Here is a 15,878-nt window from a genome sequence, read left to right as displayed (position 1 = left end):
TGTTGGGTCAGAGGACACAGAATAGAAATTTTTAATGGTGAGTAGGACATTCAGTTACTGATCATAACAAAGAAAAGATACCTGACTATGCCCTTACAGGTAGTCTGTTGAAAACTGGTTTGCCCAGATTAAAACTGGTTAGTTGTGTCATGGAGAGCCTAAGGCTGACAATTTATATTTTATATTTGTAAATAATAAGTTTTTGTTTCAATATTACAGTACAGTTTATAAAGTATTTTCATATATTCTTTTTTATTGTGTTCATTTTGCTTGTTAGTTTCAGAACAACGACATAATGAAGGAAGTCTTTCCCAGTTCTTTAAAGATCAAGGAAAAAATGAGGTTGAATAAAATAAAAGCTGTACGATCATGATACTCCCCATCCCAAACCCATAACCTGGTATCCACAGAATGACACAACACCACTGACCAAAGGAAAAGCTAGACAGAGGAAGTAGACTAAAAATGTGAATTTGTTTAATATTTAAAGTTTTTGAGCAGAAAAGTATTAAAGTATTGGATTACATGTCTGTTTCCTACTAGAGAGGGGACTCTGTTGCCTCCATATGCGCAATGCCTGGTACATGGTAGTCCCTCGGTAAATTTCTGCACGGTTAGGCAATCCCCCTCTCTCCCCCTACAAGGATTTTTAAAAATATGTCTGGTAGCAATCTTCAGGAGCTGTGGAAACTGATTTCCGACCTTGCAGAGTATATATAGTGTCAGAACAAAAGAGGTGGAAGTTCCTTAGTAGGGTGATTATTGCTAATGACCAAAATTACCGTTAGTTATGACCGTAACAGTTATATAACTTGTCAAGTTGTTTAAAGTAATCCAGAACCACGGATCATGAGATCTCAGAGAGCTGATCTCAGAGAGCTCGATGCCAATACTGCCTGACTTCTGAGAAGGGAAAAAAGCGGTCTGGTCTCTCTCCTCCTGCTTTATTGCTTCTGCTAGAATTGCTGATGCCATTTCTTTTTCATTCACAGACTTAATCCTATTCAAGTGCTAACACTGAAAAAAATTGTTGACTCACTTCCCAGTCTGTGGTTAAATATAGTATAATTATCCAGCTATTCCTCATGTTTTTTAAAAGAAAGAATTAACATGCAAGTATATTTGACTTTACCTGAGAAACTGTTCATAGAAAAATTTTGATTTAAGTAGCATTTTGAATGTTCACAAAGACTTGTGGTAGTAAATTGTTCTATAAAGGGGAGAATGCTGTATGAATATGGGGTTACCTTCGAAAGGATTGCCTTATACCTGCAATTCCTTTGGATAACTTTCATTTATATTTGGTTAGATACTAAGTGGAAAGTATGAATTTGATAAAACGAAGGGAAAAAATTTCTACTCTAGCAAATGGAAAGTATTTTCAAATTATTTACATGTGCGTATTCCCAAATTAACTAGGAACTTTCTAATGATGGAAAATACTGTCATTTTCCCATATGTGGAAACTCCCTTGAAAACTGTCAACAAGTTGTGGATTCCTCGGTGAAGAGTGGAAGAGTGATTCTTTGTCGGAGGCTGCAGTTAATATGCAGGATTTCAAGCATGTACTACAGCCAAAAAAGGAAACATGAACAGCTAACAGAAAGAAAAAAAAATTGGTTTCCAGCTGTTTTCAGAATTTCCTAGTCATGGAATCTGGTTGGTGGTGCAGCCTCAAAAGGGCCATTTTCACCTAGTGTCCTGTCAGCCTCATGAGGTACACATGGCTCACACATTGTCACACATTGTTACAGAGAAGCTCAGTTTTCTTTGTTCACATGTGTTGCCCCAGACAGCCCAGAGACATCTCATATTTGCTAGCTAGATGGTTCCTGAGGTAGGCTGTGGCTAAGACAGACAGAATTTTATGGTAACTGTATTTTGCCCTCGTGTAGTTAACAACTTCTCATTCTATTCTGTTGCTTCTCAGGCTTTTCCTTTCCTTCTTTTACCCTGAAGCCCTCATTACCTTAGTAAAATTTTGCCTAGCTGCTGGAATGAAGGGGGCGGGGGGGCTGCTTCGAAGCTTCAAAGAGAAATGTGTTTTAAACTGTGTTACTGAAAGGAAACAGTTGTGTGTTTGCTCAAGTTGGGAAAAGGCAAACATTCCTTCCTTCTGCCAAGATTTCTTTAACAATTTGGACGTTGTGTTTCAAGGGCAGCTCTTTCAAGAATGCATCCCCTAACTTCTTGGTTTGGAAGATGTGGAAACTCAACTTTTATGTAGATGACAGGAATAGCCCAAGGACCTCAGAAGCGGTACATTTAGACGTCAGCTGCTGGTCAGACAGTCCGGATTTTACTGGTAAGCTAGGCCGAACCCGTCAGGAACCCATCAGGAACCTGGCGTAGCTAGAGGAAGAAGGCAACATGCACCTGCTCACCAGCTCTGTCCTTTTCCCTCTCTCCAGATCCCTTGTTCCCTCCAGATGAGGATTTTTTTTAACATCGGCACTATTGACGTTTTGGATGATTCTTTATTGTGGGTAACTGCTGTGCAGCATAGGATGTTGAGCAACATCCCTGGCCAGCGACCCCTACCCCAGTTGTTATAATCAAAATGTCTCCAGACTTTTCCAAGTGTCTCCTATGGGTGGGAGGTGGGCACACAATTGGTTACCCCCAGTTGAGAACAATTGGTTTAGGTGGGTGACTTAACCAGAGCAAAATAATTGCTTCTCCTAATTGGAGGCCATGAGTATGTGAGGAAACATCCCTGTTGTCAGTCACAGGCAGCCGTGGGGACCAAGGGAGAGGATGATACCAAAGAAAGGGTGTCTCGGGCCTATCAATTAAAAAAACATATCCTATTAGCTCCCACTTATATTTTTGGTTTTGGTATTGTAGCAGAAACTGAGGCACAGAGGGGTTTGGTAAGCGGCCCAGCAGCTAGTAGGAGGCAAAGACAGGATTCACTTGCATGTCCTCTTCCTGGAGGACCGGCCCTTACGCACTACGGTAGGCCTCCTCCTGTGGGACCTTGCTGTTCCATTTCCAAAGATGAGCTGGGCAGGACTTCTGCACGTTCCTGCATAGTCTTCTGTATGCTGCATAGCTACGTATTCATCAAATCCTCTGATAGCGCGTTCTAAGAGTATGCCAATTATCAGCTCTTCGCCTCTCGGTTCTGTGGGGCTGGGCTGTCTTGGTCCCTGCAGTTCCAAATCCACTCTATTGCCCTGCTCCTGGTCCAGGAGCTCTACAAGCACTTCTCTTTAGCTCCCTGACTTCATCCCTGGGGGACACTGCAGGAGGAAGGGCCTTTTTGCTGGTTCAGTGTGCATCTCTGTGTTCTTGCTCCTGTGGTGCTCAGTGGGGGTGTGGGAACCCCAAAGACCCTCACCCCCAGTAAATTTTGGTGGAGCTTCTAGTCCTGTGGGTACCCCTGCTGGCTCCCCAGATAATTCAACCATACCCTTGCAGGGGCCTTCCTGGAAGGGTTTGCTGGTACCCCAGCGAGATTCCCAGAGTTCAGTGGCACCCCTGCAGGCAGACCCCTGGCAGATTGGCCAGCACCTCGTCTGGGGTAAGCTGACTGGCTCTCCAGTGCTCCATGGGTGGCTTCTTGCATGCCAGCACCTCAGTGAGCTTCTTGATCTTTAATGGGCCACAGATACACCCTCCTCCAGATTATTGGAATCTCTGCCTGGGCAGCCAGGGTGAGTAGGGGTGGGAGGCTCACCCAAACTTGTTTTTCCTTGGACATTCTGTCTCTACTCCAATGGTAACTGTCCCTGTATCTACTATTCCTGTATTCTTTTTTTTTTTTTTTAGACATTTTTTTTTGAAATTATTTTTTATTTATTCATGAGAGACACAGAGAGAGAGGCAGAGACACAGGCAGAGGGAGAAGCAGGCTCCATGCAGGGAGTCCAACGTGGTACTTGATCCCAGGACCCTGGGATCACGCCCTGAGCCAAAGGCAGACACTTAACCTGAGCCACCCAGGTGTCCCTATTCCTGTATTCTTTAGTAGCTAATCCCTCATTACTAATTATTCCTTCTCTCATTCACAAACATACACACACACACACACACACACGACACATATATGAAGTTTCCTCATATAAATTTATAAAGCTTCCTCATTTAAATTATTTTGTGGTTACAGTCTCCTGATCAAAACCTGATCTATGCAAAGTGCTAGGAATTATTCCAGATGGTTTGCAAAGATGAATTTACTCAATCCTAATAACTAACCTTCAAGGTAGGTGTGGTTATCAGCCCATGGTGAAACTGAGGTAATGAGATGTTTAGAAACACGCCCAAGTTTACACAGCCAGGAAGTGGTGGGGCCTAGAAGTGAATCCAGGCAGTCTGCCACTAGGGTCAGCATTTTAGTTGCTCTGTTCTCTTCCCATCTTCTCTAGAATTGGCTTACTGGATTATTTTGCATAAAGCCATTGAGACTCCAGAATTTTCTGGGGGTATTGGAGTTGACCACTCTTTCCTATCTGCTCTCTTGTATTTATTGCTTTTGTACTGTGTGTCAGGCATTGGCAGAGGGGTAAAAATACAGCCAGCTTATTACATAGTGATGGTGTTTTAGAGAAAGTGTATTCTCACAGAGGACTAGGAATAGGTAAATCTAATTCAAACTTGAGCATCTGAAGTTAAAAATAGGATAGTTTTGTGTTTTTGATGGGAGGTACATTTTACACCCATTTTCTGTAGAAATTCTTTGGTCATTGTTGCACTCACGGTTCTGAAATACCTTTTTTTGGGTGAGAAATCTACATATTTTCTCAAGCAAAGAAAGAAATTTGCTTAGGATTTCTTTATTCCCTAAAAACTGTGTGTGGCCTGTGAGAGTTGAATGTAGTGGTAGCACCAAAAGCTCTTCTGAGCTGTGAGAAGCTCTTCTGAGCTTCAGAGTTCACAAAGGAGGGGGCTCCTGAAAACACCAATCACCAGAAACAATTTATAAGAACCTGCGTGGTGAGAGCAACATTGTGCGCTTCTCAGCGGGGCCAGGCCCAGAGCAGAGCGCCTCTGCCTGAGGGGCCACTGTCATGGGACTGAACGCTGGTTTGGGCTGATCCACGGCCAAAGACTGGGGACTTGGTTCTTTGAAACTAAGAACAGACAGAGAACTTCCTTAGGATTTATAAGCCTTGTTCTGAAAAGCAAAAGGATTAAAAAAAAATCCTTGTAATAGCTTGCAATGAGTAGTAGTAAAATGTGCTTCAGATTTTGAGGTAAGAAGAGAATCCCTGAGATATTTTTTTTTTTCTCCTCAAATTAGAGCAGTTACGATGGCTCACTATTTTCGGGAAAATGCTAGAGCAGTGTATCGGCCAGTTGAGTGATTTGGATGGTGGTGATGAGTTTGCTTAGGAAATGTGGGAACAGGTAACTGGTTCTTTCTCCTTTGTCTCGTTTTCTGGTGCCTGGAGGAAATCTGGAGTCCCAGCCCAACTGTGCCAGAATTTTAGGTATGGCCTCTGAAGCCAGCGTAGTAACCAAGGTGCCGCTACACAGTTCCCGGATGCTACCATTCGCCTGTCCCCAGAGAAGGGAAAAATCTTACCCTCTCTAGACCCAAGAGGACACTCTAAACAGACAGTGCAAAAGGGGAGGGAGGGAGGGTGAAGCTCTGGCAAAGGAGCCTCTCATGTTCCCCCTATCTCTGTTTCCCCTTCTCCACAGCCACCTCCTCCTCCCAGTTACCCAGGAAAAAGAACTGACCAAGTCCTAGATTCCTTCTCATGATTAAATTGAGATCGAGGCTCAAATCTAGGCTTTCCGAGTCACAATTTCCAAATCTCTTACTTTGGCAAAAAATTTGCAGGTCGCTTTTGGTCTGGCAACTTTTCCCATTAACCTCATTTGATGTCGCTTCCCCAGGAATATTTAATTAGAATCTCTCTTTCTGATGCCAGCAGAACTGAACTACTTGTGAACTGAGCTTTAAATTGGATATGTTGTGTTTGTAGTTTCTTCCCTCAAACTCCTTACATCTTTTATTGAGGGTGAATTTTGCTTGATTTGTGTTTAACTTCCTGAGCCTTGCTGTATTCAGTACCCCTAGGATAGGCTCAACAGGACAGAGCTGGGGTATGCAGATTCTCAGATGGAATGTAAATTTGGAATGTAATGGAAACCCAACAGGGAGGTTTGAATTTCTCAGATGGAGTTTTGGTACAACGTAGGTGAGTTTTGAAGTTATTCAATCTTCATGGGTATTAAAATGTTTTAACCTCTACTAGAGAAATGTTTAAGAGTGAACAATCTATTCTTCTGGCTTTGTGCATTAAGTAGAGACATGAGAGTGCTCCTGCCTGTGGATTTTTTTTTAAAGGAATTTAAAGCATTTTAACAGAACGGCAGACTACTGCCCAGCTAAGATCACAATGGTTCCACCTGAATAGATGTAATATAGTATTGAAATGGCCTGACAGTGGCACTACAATATTGAAATTACCACTTCAAACATGCAAATTAGTAAAAGCTCACATGTTCAGGGGCTCATAAGATAGGCAAAATCTAGGAAAAAATGTAATTAGGTCTGAACGCTTTTTCACATTCTTTTTTTTCTGTGACCTGGGCGCATTTGCAATGTGCTTAGGAATGTGTCTGAACGGTCTTGACCCTGAGAGCAATGGGAGCCAGTGAGTCAGTCAAGGCTGAGAGCGGTTGGGGCCAGTGCTGACAAAGGAAGGTGCACTCCTGGTCTGAAAAATCTGTTGTTTTTCTGTTGCAAGAATTATTTGACTCCTCTTTCAAGCTGTCCCATGTACACTGACATTTCTCAGGGGCAGGCCAAATCTTGCTACACAAAATTTGTGCAAAGTCCTTCTGTCTTGTAAAATATCAATTCGGGGCCTCAGATGGAGTAAATGGGGATTGCAGTCCTGAACATTTATCTTTCTTATTTGAACGAACAACTCTTCCTTCCTTCCTGGAATGTGCCTTAACATTTAAAATTCCTATTAAATCTCTGGGTACACCCAGAGACCTCAGAAAGCTCTCGCAGAGAAAGCAAACATCCTCCTGTGCTTGGCAAAAGAAATGGATGCTTGCGTGGTGTGTAGGCTCAGCTGCTCAGGGCTGCTCTGTGGAAGAGAACCACTGAACCTGGGTTGCCAGAAAAAATGTTAATGTTGAGCTGAAAATAAGCATTTGCCCTTGAAAAAGGCCAACAGAACTGTAGCACCCACAGAAGTTCAATGGAAGCAGTGGCCAAACTGAGCTGCAGTTAAAGATAGGGGACTTGGGGTTATTTGGGGCTTGGGCTCCCAGCATCCATTCTCCCTTCCTGAGGGAACAGTAGCCCTTCCCATACAGCCCCTGTGCTCCTGGGGAGCTAGCCACACCCCAGCTCCAGAGCTGGGATCCAATCAGTCTATACTAATTAGTACATCTTATTTGCTGCTCCCTCCCCCATTTTGGTGTTTGGTTTGGTAGCCAGCAATCTGGGCCAATGATTTTCAAGACCTTTGCAAAGGGTTTTTTTCGCAGGGACTTTCAACAAAGATACTTGCTCCACATGGATGCTACCTGGAGTGCATCTCTTTTCTTCTGGACAGTGTAGGGGATAGACTTGAATCTTAAGAAGCAAGGTGGCTACCTGCCACCATTCTGAACACAAGGTCTGCCTAAGGAGGAAGGAGAGCTGAGGTAATCAAGAGAAATGAGCTTGAATCCTGATCAAATTGGACCTAAGGCATACTTTGTTGCTGGACTTTTCAGGCACTGAACCAATAAACTGTCTTTATCGTTTAGGCGAGACTGAGCTGAGGTCTATGTTACTTGCAACCAACATTTCCAAACTACCACATGGTGTCTAAGATGACTGGGGTTCATACCACTTATATGTGGGCAACGTACTGGCAGGGGCCATTGTGAGGCATTGGTTTCTTCTGAAAAAAATACTTGTCCTAAGTGAAAAAGTATTGTGGAGAGAGCTCTGTGCCACAACCTCTCAGTTTCCGTGAAAGTCAGTGAATGCCCACATTTAATAATAAAGTGGGCATCAATAAAAAAAGCAAACCAGGTGTCAAATGCAGCATATTTTAATTTGTTTCAAATAAAGCAATATATGTATATATTTTTTTTTCAGAAAAACACCAGATGTTAAATTCTACAAAAGCGCATGTGTCTTCAGCAGATCATGTTTGTCTGATCAGTAAGATTTTTTTTTTTTTTTCCAACATTAACTCTCTAAAGACAATCAATGGACTGACATCACTGCTACAACACAGGTTGCTACTGAGCCTCTGATCTTTAGCCACATCTTGATTTTCCTAACAAATGAGTAAATATTGCCTGGCTAAAATGCTGCAATGTCTTGATGAGAAAAAGCGTCAACAGATCAAGCAAAGCCATGAAAGTTATGAAAGCAAGCTAGAGCTGATTATTAGAATTAGTAAAAATGATTAAGAGAGGATGACACAACCATATAGGGTTTGTATATTCTGATTGACTCTCTTTTGGCAGCGAATTGGGTCAGCACCTCGGGCAGGGAACCGAAACTGGGTGAAAACTGCTTTTTTTTGTTTTCCTCCTAGCTTAGGCCACCAACGTCACAGCTGGGACTGAGAGGACCGCAGCATCTGTGGAAACTTCTATTCTTGTGGGGCAGAGATTGCACTGTGAAACCCTAGCAACGTTACCCCGGAAAGGCCTGGCCTCAGAGTTGTCTACAGTGTGCTGCCTTCGCCGGGGCTTTTCCGAATGGGCTGGGGCCTCGGGGGTCTTTATCCCCAAGGGGGCTTCTTGGTTTTTGGCGCCGCCTTTGTTTTTGGGACGGAAGCCATTGTGCGGCTGTCTTCTGTGTTCATGGCGGTTGTTGCCCTTCATCATCACATCAGCTTCATTTCCGCTGCCCTGTGGCTTGGCAGACCCATTTAGCCTGTTGTTATGGTACTGGGGATTAAACCTTCGTCTTTGGCTAGAAGACCCATTCTGCCAAAAGAAGAAGAGAGCTAGGTATTAGATGCCAGCAAACTCCAGATGACATCAGGGAAACCAAAACTCTAAGCTACTTATACCCTAGAAGAATAGGACAATGTGCGGATGGGGTCAAGCTGATAAAATCCTCAAGCTAAAAAGAATAGTGGACTGTCTTGTAGGTAGAGCTCCAAGAAAATTACTGATGTTGGACGAGAGGGTTCAGAAGCATAAGACACAATTCAAGAGCCAAATAAACCCCATAAAGTACGCTTAAAATATAATGGAATGAAATGTAACACAGAGGCAGGACAATGATGATTCCCTACCATGCAAATTTCTTGGAACTTCTAGACAGATTATGTATATGAATTCTCATTCTCTATATAAGAAAAATGTAGAATTCTGCTTAAAATTCATTTTGTAAGTTTTCTTCTCTAAAGCAGTTTTTCTATTTTTATCTCCAAACAAATATCATAGCTTAGAAATATTATCCTGGGTAAATACAAGGATGAGGTCTATCTGGTAGAACTTGGCAGGATGTGGAGGTAACGTGTATTTTCACAGAGGTAATTAGTTCTTCTTCTAAACTTTTTGTAATCCTCAGCCAACATGAGTTCTGAAGCATCATTCTGGAAAATTGGCAACCTTCAACAAATCAGCAACCAAGAACATAAATGGGAGAGCAGAGAGGTAGCAACGGTTAGCTTGTCTGTCCCTGTACCAGGGAAGGATTTCTGAACTCCTTGAGGGAACAGCCAACGTTTACTGAGTGCTTGCAGTGTGCCAGGCATCACGCAAGGCACGGTCTCGTGTGTCATCACACTGGGCCTAGTTGCTATTATGTGCTTCATTTTATAGATGAGGATAATGAATATAAACGACTTGCCCAAGGTCTACAGTTAGAAAATGACAGAACCATTCCCGTTTTGCATATTGTCTCCTGACAAGATTCATAAATACGTTATCCCATGGACATAGGCCTTTATTGAAAAATCAAATTTCTATTATTAAAATGTGATTTTATGACTCAAATATATAAGGTTCTGACTGTGTTCTTTGTGACTGGATGGTATCGGTGTAGGGCAGACCCACTCCCAATCGTTCAGGACCCAGGGCAAGAGTACGAAGGCAGGCCCCTATACCACATGAGTGAATACGGTCTCTTCCTACCTCTGACTCCTTGCCACATTGTGAGTGGGCCTTGCACACATGAATGTGGACACTCCAGCCTGCACACTTAAGCTCTGTCCTCCCCCCACCCCCGCCAACAAATAATCACCTTTGAATCTAGGGGTGTGCATACAGGTAGTATGGTCAGCTCTCGAGGTGATATATGCAAGGCAGCTGTCCAAACAGACCCTGAGAGCAGGCTTGAGGCCACTTGGAAATAGAATTCCAGGATCTCAGAAGGGAGAGTAGAGATTCAGAGTAATGACATCTACTCGGTCTTGCTCCATAGGGAGGACCGTGGCTGGGAGAGGGCCAGGAGGGTTTACCCCAAAATGCAGGGCCTGGTGCAAAGGCCCTTCTTGCCTGCGTCTGCAGGGTTCTGGCTTCTAAGTGTATTTCCGTTTAAATGAGCCATTGCCTGAATTGCTTTACTGGAAATGGTAACAGTGAGCTGAAAAAGTATCTATGTAGATAGCATTCAATTTGGCTTCTTTTGTTTTTAAAGAAGTGAAAGGGAAACCCAAACTAAATTTTAGACTTACTTTTCATCTGGGGTTTATTAACGACCAAAGAACGAAAGCGTGAAGATGTATTTAGATGACAAGACAGATTTGATTATGATCTTTAATCCACGAATATAAGAAATGCTCCTGGTCAAAGTGCTGTTTTAAAGGTGAGGAAGACATCTAGGGCCAGAGAAATGCTTGTCAGTGTCATTAATGAGAATTCTAAAAAATGCAGACCACAGAATCCAACAAGGCACTTGTTAGGAAACCAGGATTTTGGAATGCCTTTAAAAAGCCTCTTTTTTTGAGCTCTCTTTCTTAGAGACCATGAAAGGTGTCTTTATAGCACACCCAATGTCTGTATCATCAAATCCTGTTTCTTGTTCATTCTCTAATGATAAGGGGGAAATCATTTCTCAAGCATATAGTGGAGGAACAGAAGAAGGAAGACTGACCTTTGGACACTTATATTTTTTAGGTGCTATAGCAGATAAGATTAATAATGTCATTTTGAAATAGATTTTCTTTACCGAAAGCCCAAAAGAAGAGAGAGAAATTTGAACTGACTTTGGCCTCTTACTGATAAACTACACATACATGGGAATTTAAGGGTTTTTAAAAACAAATGCCAGATGGCCTTTCACCAGTAGTGTCGGTGGCCAGGTACGGAACCTTGTTCCCACGTCTGTGTGAGTCCCTTCTGCACATGAGCCAGTTACCGGGGCTCGAGGTGGTGGCCTCAAGGGCACCAGAAGAGGTGGCTCACTGAGGGGGTCACTGCTAATGCGAAAGCGTATGAAGGCTACTTTGTCCCTCTGTGAAACGTGGACGGATGGACCAGCCGGCAGATGGAGGCCTCTGAAGTCAGGCAGGTAGTTTCTTCCTGGCACCTTGCACCAGGGGCTGCAGGACCCCGGGAGGCAGTGCAAGGTGGCCTCCCCACAGGGGCTTACCTGCTTATTAGCTGGCATAGCCTGGTGAGAGCTGTCGGCAGCACTGGGAAGGTTGCTCGCCATTTTTGGGTTTGCTGCTTTACCCTCAGAGGGTTTGTTGTGATTGGACGATTTTCGGGTAAAGTTACTCTGTTTTCCAGAGGTTGCTGCGTGGGCATTCAGCAGGGGCAGCAGGGAGCTGCAGGGAGTTCTTGAGGAATAGTTGTTCTTTGGGTGTGTAACTGCAACAAGAAAGCGTGCGCGGTTAGGGGCTGTGCCATGGACTCTCCTGCCTCAGGAACCTGTTAGCAGATGGGAGACACTGGCAGGAGCTTCATAAAAACGTTAAGTTGTTGTTGGTTTGTTTTTTTATAAAGATGTCATTTGAAAGGCTCTTTCACATTTGGGAGACCAGCAAAGTTTTGTGACAATCACTGAACTGTGATTACAGCATCATCATCCAGGTTGGGAAACATTTGTAGGAAATAAAATGTATATGAGCGACTATGATACTATTCCTTAGGTTAAGAACCACAAAAGGAAGAGAGACAATGACATCTTGAAATGCCCTCTCATGCTGGTCCCCAAGCGTACTGTGCCTCTTGGATTCCCCGTTACCTAACCCGTGCGTGTCGTCTTTGTCCGATCGCTAGGCCAGTGGGTGCTATAGAGACGCAGGGAGATCGGGAGGCACATGGACACTTGGCTCATGAGAGCCATGATGTTCTGTTGGGTGTCAGGAATTTTGTCACCCTGGGTCATGCATATTCTGTGACAGCAGGGCCAGGCCTGCCAACCCCAAACATGCCCCAAAGCATCATTCATATTCCACGAGAGCCACATTATCTGGCCTTTTCTCAATCCCATTTTTGACAGCTCCGCTACAGATCAGCACCGATTCCAATGCTGAAGTCGATGTGACTAAACTACAGATTCCCAGCGAGCTCAGGCAGGTCTGTTCAATGCTTATCATCACCATCCCTGCTGGTTTTGAAAGAGGTGGTTTTGGAGGAGATGATTTCTATGTGATTATGCTGAATCTGGGCTGCAGAGAATCACTCAAGGATAAAGTTCTGACCTCCCGCTCACCCTTCACCAGAATTTGACTGCCATGCTGGACAGTAAGACCTTTGAATCTTAAAATTGTCACCAATTTTTAAAAGCAATTTTCTCTGCTACCTGTGTTGGATCAGACTTAATCCTAGGGTTCTTCCAGAGGATTAGCAGTTACTACTAGGGATCAAAGAACATTAGAAATGGAAAGGACAGGGATGCATCTCAAGTCCCCTCATTTATAGGTAAGGTGTGACGGCACACTGGGGGGTGTCCAAACATGACCAGGGGATTTCAGTGGCTCTTGTGCTCACTATGCTCAGTTTCACGGGGGTCATTATGTCCTACGACTTGGAGATGACAATTTCTGGCTCATTAGCGGGGGGTCTTCAATGTGCTCTCTACAAAGCCGAGCTGGAAGGGCCTTTTGAGGACTCCTGTCTCCAGCAGGGGAGGCCGTCTTGCACGTGGGCACTTGTTATTTGGTAAGGGATGGTTCCTCCCACTAGATGGCACTGGAAGTACTCTGGAGGAAAGCAGGTGAAGCTGCATGGGCCACCCCTCCTCAGAGGGTGCCGGTCACTTGGCATCAGGGTCTTGCTCACCACCAGGTAGGTACAAGTGGAAACTTGCATGGACAGTTGTATTTCCAACTATGAACCAAACTGCTTTTTCAGAGATGAGGCAAAAGCTGGGGGTAGAGAATGATAAATGGGGTAGATTTTTACATAAGGGAGGGAACACATAGAAAAAAAAAAAAAAGGAAAATAATTGCAAAGAAATGCAGTCGGGGCTCCTGGCTGGCTCAGTTGGTGGAGCATGAGACTCTAGATCTCAGGGTTGTGAGCTCGAGCCCCATGTTGTGTGTAGAGATTACTCAAACATAAAATCTTTAAAAAAGAAAAAAGAAATGCAGTCAGAAAATCAGATAACTGCCAAAAGTATGTGAATGAGGATGTTCACAGCAGTTTTATTTTAATGGTGAAAAGTTGGGAGCAACCTAAGTGTCCACAATCAGGGGACTGGTCGCGTCAATTAGGTTTATATAAATTATGAATTAAATACATTGACATGGAAAAATCACAACCATATGTTGTGAAATGATAAAAGCAAATCCTGTTACCATATATTACATAGTAGAGTATAAGAAATTAAACGATAGGGATCCCTGGGTGGCGCAGCGGGTTAGCGCCTGCCTTTGGCCCAGGGCGCGATCCTGGAGACCCGGGATCGAGTCCCGCATCGGGCTCCCTGCATGGAGCCTGCTTCTCACTCTGCCTCTCTCTCTCTCTCTCTCTCTCTCTGTGACTATCATAAATAAATAAAAAAAAAAAAAGAAATTAAACGATAAATGTAATATATAACTCACACAAATGAAACACGCATAAAAAGTGCAAAAGATACATAAAAGTAATGTCATGTTCTATTTAATACAGTCCTCTAATTTTTAGATCAAGCTTCTATTCTTTTATACTCCGTAAAGAAAAGAACTTTCGACTTTGGGAAAAAAAAAAGTGCAGCCCAATCTCAAATTTTCAGCTGACTCTGGGGTTGTGGCTGTTCCATGTCCCTCACCAGTCCTCCTTTCCCTCCTTGTGCCCCTCCTTGATGCCATTTCCCTGCTCATTCCCACCTCCCCTGGTGGGTGGGCTGGAGTAGGAGAAAAAAAAGATCAGCCAATTTTGTTGCACATTAACTGCTCTAATTAAGGCTTAATAGCGAACAAGACTAAAGCTAATGGTTGAAGTGAAGTCTTTCATTATCTGCAGACTTCACTCGGCAAGCGCAGAGAACCAACCAGGGGAGAGGCTCAGGGCACCGCTGAGCAGCACACGTACAACAGCTGGGCCCTTTACAGAAGAGCCGATTGTCCCCAGACTTGTTAGGGCGACTGGCTCTCAGTGTAACAGGTCTCCGTGGAACCAGGCTGTTGGAAATCAGAGAGGCAGTTTCTCTGGCAGTGCTTAAGAAAAGTTTGCAAAAGATATAGACGAGTTGACCTGTTCTGCTTAATACATCCTGGGGATTTACTGATGGGCAGTGGCATTTGAAGACTCTAAGTTCAAATCTTGACATTTCTAGTGACTTGTGTTGTGACCTTAGATCATTAAATCTCTTTAGACCTCGCTTTAACCCCGCTGGGGGACCGCGCACCTGACATTTCCCATATCGACTCCAAATAGCACCAAGCTTACTCACACAGAATTATTTAGCAAGTATGCAAAACTCACTTTCTCCGCAGAGCATGATTTGGGCCTTTAGCTGTTCAATGTCACAGGAGAATCGGGCGGCTTTCCCGAGCTCTTCATCATATTTACGCTCGCTGACAAAGTGCTGGAGGAAAGAGAAGTAGAACAGGAGCCCCACAGTTACAGAAGTGTCTGAGGCACACCGCGGGTTCATTCACTCTGCTCTTCTCCGCTACCACTGCTAAGCGGGAGGCCGGTCCCGCCAGTTCTGGACCGCGTGGCTCTGTTCAACCAGGATTGGAGCACGAGCACCTTCTTCTGGGAATATGTGAGGGTCTTGCCTTGCTCCTGCCTAGACCTGGAGAGAACTGTGATGGAGCAACATGTGTGTCTGGACTCACGTATTTAAGTTTTAGCACCCCGTGCCCTCCTTCTAGCATGTTCTGTTACAAATTTGGGGTTGCTTTCTGGCAGTCTTCCTCATTTGGCCCATGGCTTGCTTGTTACCCTTCCCTATCGTAAGAGGGACCCAGGAGGTCCACAAAGCCCTTAGAAACTAGAAGACATTATCTTGAGTGTTAGAATTTCAAGTGCTGTTAAAGGAAGTGGGAAAGAGATTAGTTTTCAATTCGTTTAAAATTAAGATCTGTGTGTAGATGACAGAGTGAGGAATACAGAAATAACTATGGCTCAGTCCCTGTTGAACTTGCCAGGGAGTTTACCACACGGCAAGGGAACCAGATACCACCGAACACGACACAAGGTAGAATGTGGTAGGTGCTTCACGAATGTAAAAGTGGAAGAAGTATCTCCTACCAAGGGGAACTGAGGAAGTGTTATATCACAGGGAGCGTTTGTGCTGGAACATTACAAAAAAATATACTGATCACTTATTAGATGTGGGCCAAATTCTTAACAGATAATCTCATTTTTTTTTGATAATCTCATTTTCATCCGATCACGTTATTACAAAGTCAGTACTGTTCTTTTAGAGAGGCGGAATCGAGGTTCTAGGAATCTGAGAGAAAAGTTAAGTTACCCAAGGTCACAGGAGCTGAACTGTTTCACTCCAAAGCCTGGGCCGCTAACCATTTTATGATGAGTGGGATTTGGGTAGGCAGAAATGAAACTTG

The 15,878-nt window shown here is 43.9% G+C and overlaps 1 protein-coding gene and 1 long non-coding RNA gene across 11 annotated transcripts in view; one reads left to right on the top strand and one right to left on the bottom strand.

The window, feature by feature from the left end:
• The first annotated feature begins 3,835 nt into the window (after positions 1 to 3,835).
• Positions 3,836 to 9,929, top strand: LOC119867931. The gene is made up of 2 exons (XR_005385213.1): positions 3,836 to 8,128; positions 8,511 to 9,929. It is a non-coding gene; the product is annotated as an uncharacterized LOC119867931 (long non-coding RNA).
• The window catches only part of SPATS2L (spermatogenesis associated serine rich 2 like), a 160,786-nt gene continuing 152,907 nt past the window's right edge, over positions 8,000 to 15,878 (bottom strand). For 9 of the 10 annotated variants that reach the window (XM_038585290.1, XM_038585291.1, XM_038585283.1 and 6 more), the window contains 3 exons: positions 14,788 to 14,890; positions 11,525 to 11,745; positions 8,000 to 8,907 (listed from right to left, as the gene is read on the bottom strand). In XM_038585290.1, the coding sequence (XP_038441218.1) occupies positions 8,512 to 8,907; positions 11,525 to 11,745; positions 14,788 to 14,890 (720 nt within the window). In that variant the 3' untranslated portion in view covers positions 8,000 to 8,511. Of the gene's footprint in view, positions 8,908 to 10,608; positions 10,752 to 11,524; positions 11,746 to 14,787; positions 14,891 to 15,878 lie in introns of those variants that run through there. The other variant, XM_038585289.1, reaches the window with a different exon arrangement.

This window comes from Canis lupus, chromosome 37 (genome assembly GCF_011100685.1).
Source record: "Canis lupus familiaris isolate Mischka breed German Shepherd chromosome 37, alternate assembly UU_Cfam_GSD_1.0, whole genome shotgun sequence".
Taxonomy (NCBI): domain Eukaryota; kingdom Metazoa; phylum Chordata; class Mammalia; order Carnivora; family Canidae; genus Canis; species Canis lupus.
This window is presented reverse-complemented; position numbering and strand designations above follow the sequence as displayed.